This window comes from Engraulis encrasicolus, chromosome 12 (genome assembly GCF_034702125.1).
Source record: "Engraulis encrasicolus isolate BLACKSEA-1 chromosome 12, IST_EnEncr_1.0, whole genome shotgun sequence".
Classification (NCBI taxonomy): Eukaryota; Metazoa; Chordata; class Actinopteri; order Clupeiformes; family Engraulidae; genus Engraulis; species Engraulis encrasicolus.
In genome coordinates, this window is record NC_085868.1 from 55,807,928 (window position 1) to 55,817,927 (window position 10,000).

General features: G+C 42.5%; 1 protein-coding gene across 1 annotated transcript in view; it reads right to left on the reverse strand.

Moving 5' to 3' along the window:
• Nucleotides 1–10,000, reverse strand: part of atp7b (ATPase copper transporting beta) — a 61,004-nt gene that overhangs the window by 13,033 nt on the left and 37,971 nt on the right. Inside the window, exons 19-21 of the mRNA XM_063211978.1 lie at nucleotides 9,484–9,615; nucleotides 8,174–8,316; nucleotides 6,480–6,563 (exon numbers count right to left, since the gene is read on the reverse strand). Of these exons, the coding sequence (XP_063068048.1) occupies nucleotides 6,480–6,563; nucleotides 8,174–8,316; nucleotides 9,484–9,615 (359 nt within the window). The remainder of the gene's footprint in view (nucleotides 1–6,479; nucleotides 6,564–8,173; nucleotides 8,317–9,483; nucleotides 9,616–10,000) is intronic.

The following is a 10,000-nucleotide window of genomic DNA, read 5'->3' on the forward strand; positions in this document are numbered from 1 at the left end:
GGAAATCGTCCATCGATCCAGTCAGGCTGCCTATTTTATATCCTATTATTCCTGTGTGTCCTAGGCCTATTTCTTTTGTTCGAAGTCTAAATATGTGGTAAAACTGATTTACCCGCGATTCATATAGGCCTAGGCCAAATAATTGCACAAACTGAATGACAATAAATAGTTCGCGCATGAGGCAGAAAAAATAACAGTGCATAATGCTATATTAACACTGCATAGGAGCGCTCTCTCTCTCTCTCTCTCTCTCTCTCTCTCTCTCTCTCTCTCTAGTAATGTATCTAGTATCTAGTAATCTAGTATGTAAATCAACTGTTTTTTTTGCTGTTTTCAGATGTGCTTCATAAATAAAATGTACTTAGGCCTACTCATTTTAACTGGTATGTTGTCGGTTTTTTACGTTTATGCCGTTACATTTTTTGACAATTATCTAGGTTACTTTACTCCTTACATTTCTGGAACAATATTTGAGAAGCTTTTTTTCACTTTTACGCCGTTACTTTACTCCGTTACATTTTTTGACAAATATCTGTAGGCCTATGTTACTTTCTACTCCTTACATTTCTGGAACAGTATTTCAGTAGCCCCAGCTGCGGGCAGAGAGGCGGGACCAAGCACAGCCTTGTCGCTTTGAATCAGGGCAGCGTGTGTCTACTGAGCACATTTGGTTGTCATGCAGCGAGTTTTCTGACTTTCCGGTAACTTTTTAGATGAACGCTTCTAGCTACCGTCTTCTGTAGGTCTGGAATATACCTACGTGTGGAGTAGGCCTAGAGGTGCGCGGTGGATGTGTTATTTCATCCGCAACCGCTTCTTAGAATTTCTAATCCACCTGCTATCCACCCGCCCTAATGTTTTTTCTCCAATTTCCAAAACCGAATCCACCCGCCATCCGCCTATTAGTTTTTAGTATTTAAGATGCCTGAGGCACATAGTCGATCGTCTTTTTCAAGCAGTGCAGGTCATTTACATCTTGCCAGCCTATGTTTTAAAAAAATCTCTAACTTACAGCGATTCCCAAGTTGTCTCCACCCATCGCACAACGTGAAAGTTGAAACGTGCGGATGCTTTAATGCAGCCTAAATTTTAGCAGTTTAAATAGGCTAGGCCTACCTCCAGTCCAAGCAGCACAATCGAAACTATTGGCTATCTAGCTTACAATTTTGGCTGGTATCCCATAAGACGAGTCAAGTGACAGTAGAGTCTTGCAAAGAGTGCAGAGAATTACGTCGCGCGTGTGTGTGTGAGCGAGAGAGGGAGAGAGAGGGAGCGATTCCAAACTTGTCTCCATCCATCGCACAACGTGAAAGCTAACGTGTATGCTTTAATGCAGCCTAAATTGTACCAGTTTTGCCTCCTCTCCAAGCACCTTTTTAAGTGGTGGCAACCATGCATGTTTTCTGTGGAAAACATCAGGTCCTCATGGCGACGCCAGGCTTGCTGAAAACGGCAACAAACACATTCAGAATACACATTTCTTAATGGGAAGTTGTTGAGAACAAAGTGTTCGCTAATGGGCATGAAGTCTTGTCATGCAAATGACCTGCCGTGTTCAGTGATGACTTGCCCTTCCCGCATAGACAAGGCAACCCTTTCAACAGGGCCACGCAGAGTGGACAGTGGAATGCTGCTTGAAATAAGTGAAATAAATGAATAAAATATTACGCGCAACGTCTACAAGAAAAGTAATGGCTATTATTACCGTTGCGCGTAAAGATGAGGAAGGGATGGATAGATGGATGGATGCTGTCCTATGGAAGGGGCCGTCAAACAGTCTACATGACATCTTCATTAAAGTCGTTAAATAAGTATCCATAGCCTACTGTGTTTGACGGCCCCATCTTCTTGCAAATATTTACGCGCAACGGTCATAATGGCGTCTCGCACTACACATACTCGGATGATGCCAGAGGCGAATAGCAAACAGCCAAATTAAGGCATATTCGACATAGACTACCACGACAAGTTACCGTTTGGGTCGCAGTTGGATGTTTATTCAGTAGAATTATGTGCGTAATATCAGCTCCATCCACCAAATGCAGCACAATCCCCGTTACTTTCACGTGAGGTTCAAATGGACATTACTCGACAAAAATGCAAGTCTGGGTACCAACAACTGAAGTAGGCTACAACATAGAATATGTACCACATATAGGGGATTACCACCCATATTTGGTGCAATTTGAGGACAAATTTCAATAGGCCAACTGCGAATTTCAATCACTTATTTCCCAGGATTCCCGGGATACGGTTTGTCTTTTCCTGGGATTTGATTAATTTTCATTTTCAGTCCTTTATGTGCGTTATGCCCAGCTTTTATTGAATACAGCGCAGGTTTTGAAGTTCACCAAACGAGCATCAACTTTGTGCAAGTCATTAAAACTATTTTTTTTACCAGCACTGACCTGTACACTGTTTCATTTATTAACTAATTGCACTTTCTGCCTTCTCGTTTCACATGTGATAAATCCACTTAGTATGCTTTATCCAATTAGCCATGGATGCAGGATCATTCACTGGACTGGACACTATTGTAAGAGGTGAAATTTAGACCACGATTCAGGAACGACAGACAACGGGAGTAAAGGTTATGGTAGTTTTATTTTTACAATTTCATAAAATACAATTAGGAGGGAAAACCACCACAATATCCATGCAACCATCAGCGTCTATAAACTGCTATCGTCTTTGAATAAATGAATAAATAATCACAATCTGGAGACACTCGGACGATAGTAGCCTACAAAAGTTAAGTTAAGTTAAGTTACACACTCAGCCACTGCTGCCGGACGTTGGCTCGTCAATTACTTAATCAACTATAACACGCGCAATAGCCTACCCAAATGCAACTTACACACAGTTCCCAAAGCGACCGGCCGCGCGCAATGGATACCTACAGCAGCCCTGCCCCACCCCAGCGTGTAGCGCACAAGTCTACACTATTGTCCGAATGTTGTTATTTCAAGAAAGCAAACTGTCACTGCCCGCCGGCCGCTGTCGTGACATATTTTATTAACACTAGTATGTGAGTAACAAGTGAAGAGCAAAGCGCATTTTAGATGCGTCCCAGCAGCAGTCTGTCCGTCCGTCCGAAACGCGTTCTTCAAATTGTTCCCTTCCCGCCTGTGTTCACAAGGTGGACTATTTGGCCCGGATTACGCACCTGATTGCATTGTGAGACAAGCCAATGCAATGCAAGTGCTTGTACATTGAAGAAGAAGCCGTGATATAACGCGCCAGTTGCCCATTTGGCCCGGATTACGCAGTTGATTGCATTGTGAGACAAGTGCAGAGCGAGTGCAATGCAAGTGCTCGTACATTGAAGAAGAAACAGTGATAACGCGCAGTTGCCTGTAGCCAGGACAACTGAAGGGGGCATTCAGTTTTCGGCATTATTTTGCGTTCGGGCCGTGGGAGGCAACTTCGTTTCGTTTTCACCAACACCACTGTGAAGTGTGTGTCACTATGTTCACGGGCTTTTGTCTATGATAGTGTCACGTTGTGCTCAACTATTTAGTTTGTCAGAAACTCGCGGCAATGACGGTGCTCCAACTACAAGTAGACAAATGCGCCATTCGACATAGCCTACGGCGTGTTAGTGTTAGCCTATGTTGTTCTCGGAGTCGGACATAGGCCTATTGCAAGGGAGTTTCATTTATTCGTTTTCTGCTGATGGCCCTGTGGACCGCACATGTGCTTGCCGTTGCGCTCAGAGAGATTGCTTTGCAGTCGTTTAAATTAGGTAAACTCTGGCACTCTTACAATGAAGCTGACTACTTTGACGGCTGGCATTGAACCAGAGCGCATGATTCACCCAAATGGTTTTCTTTAGCCTTTTTTTTATTTGTCGATGTTTACATTCTTTCCCACATGCACATGACGCTGAAATGGCGTGATAGACCCACTAAAGGCTGATGAATAGGCTACTAACAATGCCTGGTGGTCACAGCCTACTACACCATGGTGCGCGCTGTGATGCGCACGCAAAAAATTCAGTTAGGCCTATCTGAGTGTAGACTAGGCCAATCTGACTGCAAACTATGGCCTACAGTAAAGCAAAAAAGCGTGATACAGATTTTTTTAACCAATACACAACACGTTATTCACATTCGGCGCTGATACGGTCTATAAACTCTTTATAATCGTTACATCGGAGACGGTTGGGGTTGAGGTTTGAGGTTGTCATCTCAGCGCAAGATTCTGCAAAGAATAGCCTACCCGACATCTACCTAGGCTCTATCTTAGCTAACCCCTTAAAAATTACAATGATTTTGGTCAGCATAAATATAAAAGGTTAAATAAAAATGGTTTATTTAATTATTTATTTGCAACCTTCCCCATTCAGAGACAATACAGAATCTAGTAAAACCCAGGGGGAGCCCCCAACGTGATGTCATAATCGCATTCTATCTAAGAATTTTGGCCAACCTGCAACCCCACCTTTAAATTATGAGCGTTCCACGAACTATCTTTCTTTGCGCACGCTATAAAATGGCAATAAACCTGTTACTGTTACTATAAACTACTGGTTTACTATGTATGCTTTCTAATGTTGGTAAAGGCGGCATAAGCGGGATAATGTATTGTCCACACGTGACTACGGAAAATATATTTCCTTCGAAGCGGAATAACAGCACTCCGCCTTCGGCATTGGGGGTGTTATTCGCCCCGTAGGAAAATATTTGTAGTCTAGGTGTAGTCTACTTTTTTGAAGTGGGTATACTGTATATATTTATGCCATTCTAAATAATGGATCAATCAATTTTAAGTTGGTATACTGAATCCCCTAAAATTTAGAAGTGGGTATACTCCGTATACCTGCGTTCTACCACTGCGTGTGGACAATACATTATCCCTTACCTTTAAAGCTGTTGTAGGCCTACATTTAAAAAAAAAATCGTCGATATTGTAGCGGTGCAACCGACTTTAGTTTTAAGTTATGAGATGGGCGCCAGTCAGGCAGCAATAAGACTGCCGTTACCTTTCCAAAAATGAATACAAATCAGTGACCAACACATTAGAAATAACTCAGATCATCACAACGAATATCTTGTCTTATTTTTAGTAGTGCACTTTTGCAAAACCCTTGTTTTCAGACTTGTGCGCTTGTTCTCAATTTGGAACAGCTCACATCACTATTTCATACTGTATTTATGATTTAAAAAAAAGAGCTTGCATTGACACGCTGTTTTCATTTCGCATTTCTTTCAAGTTCATTTGGCATGCTTTATGGAATTAAGCATGGTGGACCATTCATAAGACTTCATTCTAAGATATCTGTTTTTATAACGAATATAGGCCTAGATGCATACAGTAGAACAAATAACGTAACAGTGATGCGTTAATCCAGGACCAGTTTGACGTCTTAGGACAATTGTAAATGGCAGCTTTTGATTCTGCATTCAGCTCCAGTGTGCGACTCCTTTCTTTCTTTTTATATCTTTTTATATCTTTCTTTTCTATCTTTCTTTGCGCACGCTATAAAATGGCAATAAACCTGTTACTATAAACTACTGGTTAACTGTGTATTCTATGCTTTCTAATGTTGGTAAAGGCGGGATAAGCGGGATAATGTAGGCTATTGTCCACATGACTACGGAAATATATTTCCTTCGGAGCGGAATAACAGCTCTCTGCCTTCGGCATCGGGGGTCTTATTCGTCCCGTATAGGCAATATTTTCTTATAGTCATGTGGGACAATACATTATCCCTTACCTTTAAATTACTGTTGTAAGCCTACATTTTAAAACATTTCGTCGGTATTGTAGCGGCGGTGCAACCGACTGTTTTAAGTTATGACATGGGCGCCAGCTAGGCAACAATAAGACTGCCTTTACCTTTCCAAAAATGAATACAAATCAGTAACCAACACATTAGAAATAACTCAGATATATATATAGACAGATGTAGTGCACAGGGGGTAACGCTGCTATCTCACTCAGGAGGAGGCAGAGGCAGTCCGCTACGATATAGTATATTTATAAAATAGGCTATGAAATGGCCTAATGATAAAAAACTGAACTAAAATGAAAAATTAATTTTAAAAAATAGAGACGCACGCACGCACTTTCTACACGGTTCGATTTTTGTTTTCATTGCATTGTGGTGGTAGGCACACAAGTTTGATAAAATATAAAAATAATAGGCTAATAAAATAGGCAGACTAAACTAAACATCTGCCCAGTTAAACGAAAGGTCTGCATGGGTTGAACGTAACGTCCTTAGGTCTTTGACGAAAAATCCTCAGGTACTGCACGAAACACCCCATGCCTTCTACTAATGGTCCAACGTTTTGTTCGAATGGTCCCCTCTCAACAATTCATTACACGAATCGTCTCGAATTCCACACACACACACACACATTATGAGTTGCCAACCATACCAACCCAACAGAATTAGAGGAAGTACCATTGCAATAAGACAAGCAGAGTGTGTGTGTCAGAGTGTGTGTGAGAGAGGGAGAGAGTGTGTGTACCTTTAGGCCCCGCTCCTGAAGCTCACACACCTTCGCCACCTTATGAGATGGCAACACCTCCGCATACACACGCCTGATGCCAACCTATACACACACACACACACATTATACACACACACACATTATACACACATTATACACACACACACACACACACACACACACATTATACACACACACATTATACACACACACACACACACACACACACACACACATTATACACACACACACACACACACACACACAGACAACTATGAGATGCAAGCTGTAAGTTGCACCAGCTGTTCCCCTGTAGTCGAAGCTTAATGTGAATGCCTATTGTCGAGTTTACGGATATATGGGTTGCACCATACAGACAGTTTCAATGTCACCTAAGTTTCATCTTAGGCAACTAGCCACAGAGTGTGTACGTCCAGAGGTTAGAAAAAAACTCATGACACTCACAGCATATACCAACCAGCAATGGGCTGCAATTTATTGTGGCAAGGCAAGGCAAATTTATTTGTATAGCGCATTTCATACACAGGTGCAACTCAATGTGCTGCACAAAACTAACAAATGCAAAAAGAAAGGAAACATGGAAGAAATAAGGAAATAAATTAGTCAAAGAACATTTAAAACATTAAGATAAAACATAAGGTAAAAATAATAATAATAATAATAATAATAAAAATAAAATAAACAATAACATAAAAATATAAAAAATAAAACAAGAATGATATATAATTTAAGCTAGGGGAAAGCATCTGAGAACAGCTTTGTGAAATCAGTCAGGCAGGCGATTTATATCAGAGGATATGATGTTGGACTGTTTCATTTGGGTTCTGCTGACCATGAACACATGAATTGTTCATTGGTGCTAACGCGTCTTCATTCAAACCAGCCAGTAGCCTACTTCCTGTTTACATGATTGGCTATCAATGATTGGCTCGGAATTATCTAAACGTCATTACCTGGATTATCTAAACGTCATTACCTGGATTATCTAAACGTCATTACCTGGATTATCTAAACGTCATTACCTGGATTATCTAAACGTCATTACCTGGATTATCTAAACGTCATTACCTGGATTATCTAAACGTCATTACCTGGATTATCTAAACGTCATTACCTGCGACACTGGTACACTTAACGCACGACTAACAAAGTTAAAACTTAAGGTGTGGTGGTGCAACCGACTTTAGTGACACCTTTAGTTTGAAACTAGCTACGTTGAGCGTGAGAGATCAGCTGAACTTTAAGCCATGAATTGTGTTCTAACTTAGTGGTTCTTAACCTATTTTCCTGAACGCACCCCCTTAGCTGTTCCCAAGACAAGCCGCGCACCCCCATCCCAAATGTCTACGCATGTATACGCACACAAAAAAAAGACTTAAGTGCTTAATTACAATGATTCTTGCTTTAGACATTAATCAATCTTTAATGAATATACATGGGGACGAAAACATGTTTAAACTTGGTCTTAATTTGGCCTAATTATAATGTTTGGAAGCAGAATTTTGGTCAAAACCTCAACACAAACAAAATTCCACGCACCCTCTGCCCGCACCCCAGGTTAAGAACCACTGTTCTAACTTACGATCAGCTGGTGCAACCGACGGCAAATATCCACCTGCACACACACACATACACACACACACACGCACGCACACACACACACACACACACACACACACACACACACACACCTGTGCGGCGATGGCTTTAGCGGTGCGTCGGTTGTCCCCTGTGATCATGATGACTTCAATTCCCATGGTGCTTAGCGTGTGCACCGCCAGCCCAGACTCCTCCTTCACCGTGTCTGCTATGGCCAACATGGCACACAGCACACCTGTGGAGAGAGGCGCACACACACACACACACACACACACACACACACACACACACACACACACACACACACACACACACACACACACACACACACACACACACACACACACACACACAGACATACGCACTCAGACACGCGCACTCAAACACACATACACACACACACACACACACACACACACACACACACACACACACACACACACACACACACACACACACACACACACACACACATACACGGATACACACAGATTTGAATTACAGTTTTGAATCTCACAAAATCACAATTCAGAGGTCATGTTCGGATTTGCTGTCAATTCAGTTAACAGGTGGTCCCTGAAGATTTTTTTGGGGGGGACAAAGTGGTCCTCTGTCTGAAAAAGTTTGAGAAATACTAATATAGGCAATATCGGTTTTATTTTCCGTAAACATTTACAACTGATGGTAGGCCTTGGCATTTTGTCCTCAAAAAAGGTGTGCCCTGGTTTGAAAAAGGTTGACAATCACTGACATAGACAACCAATACACACACACACACACACACACACACACACACACACACACACACACACACACAACCAACACACACACACACACACGCACACACACACACAGCAGCAGCAGTACCATTGATGGCCATCAGGACGATGGTCTGTCCCTTGTCCTCATGACTCGGCAGTTATATCTACTGTCACTGCTCTGCACACACACACACACACACACACTGTAGCGTACTGTATAAGATACGAGGTGTAATACCATCTATGGCCACCAGGACTGCTGTCTGTCCCTTCTCCTCGTGGCTCTTCACACACACACACACATACACACTGTAGCGTACTGTATAATATATGAGGTGTAATACCGTCTATGGCCACCAGGACTGCTGTCTGCCCCTTTTCCTTGTGGCTTCTCACCCACACACACACACACACACACACACACACACACACACACACACACACACACACACACACTGTAGCGTACTGTGTAAGATATGAGGTGTTGAGGTGTAATACCATCTATGGCCACCAGGACTGCTGTCTGTCCCTTCTCCTCGTGGCTTCTCACCCACACACACACACAGACACACACACACACACACACACACACACACACACACACACACACACAAGATATTAGGTTATATGGGGTGTAATACCGTCGATGGCCACCAGGACTGCTGTCTGTCCCTTCTCCTCGTGACTCCTCATGGCTTCGTCCACGTCTGAGCTGATCTGGAGCCCGTTACGCAGCATCCACTCCCTGTTACCGATCAACACCGCATACGTACCTACACACACACACACACACACACACATACAGATATACACACATAAATATATACACACACACATACACAAACATCCACTCCCTGTTGCCGATCAACACCGCATACGTACCTACACACACACACACACACACACACATACAGATATACACACATAAATATATACACACACACATACACAAACATCCACTCCCTGTTGCCGATCAACACCGCATACGTACCTACACACACACACACACACACATAGATAGATACACACACATATAAATATATACATACACACACACAACATCCACTCCCTGTTTCCGATCCAAACCGCATAGGTACCCACACACACACACACACACACACACACACACACACACACACACACACACACACACACACA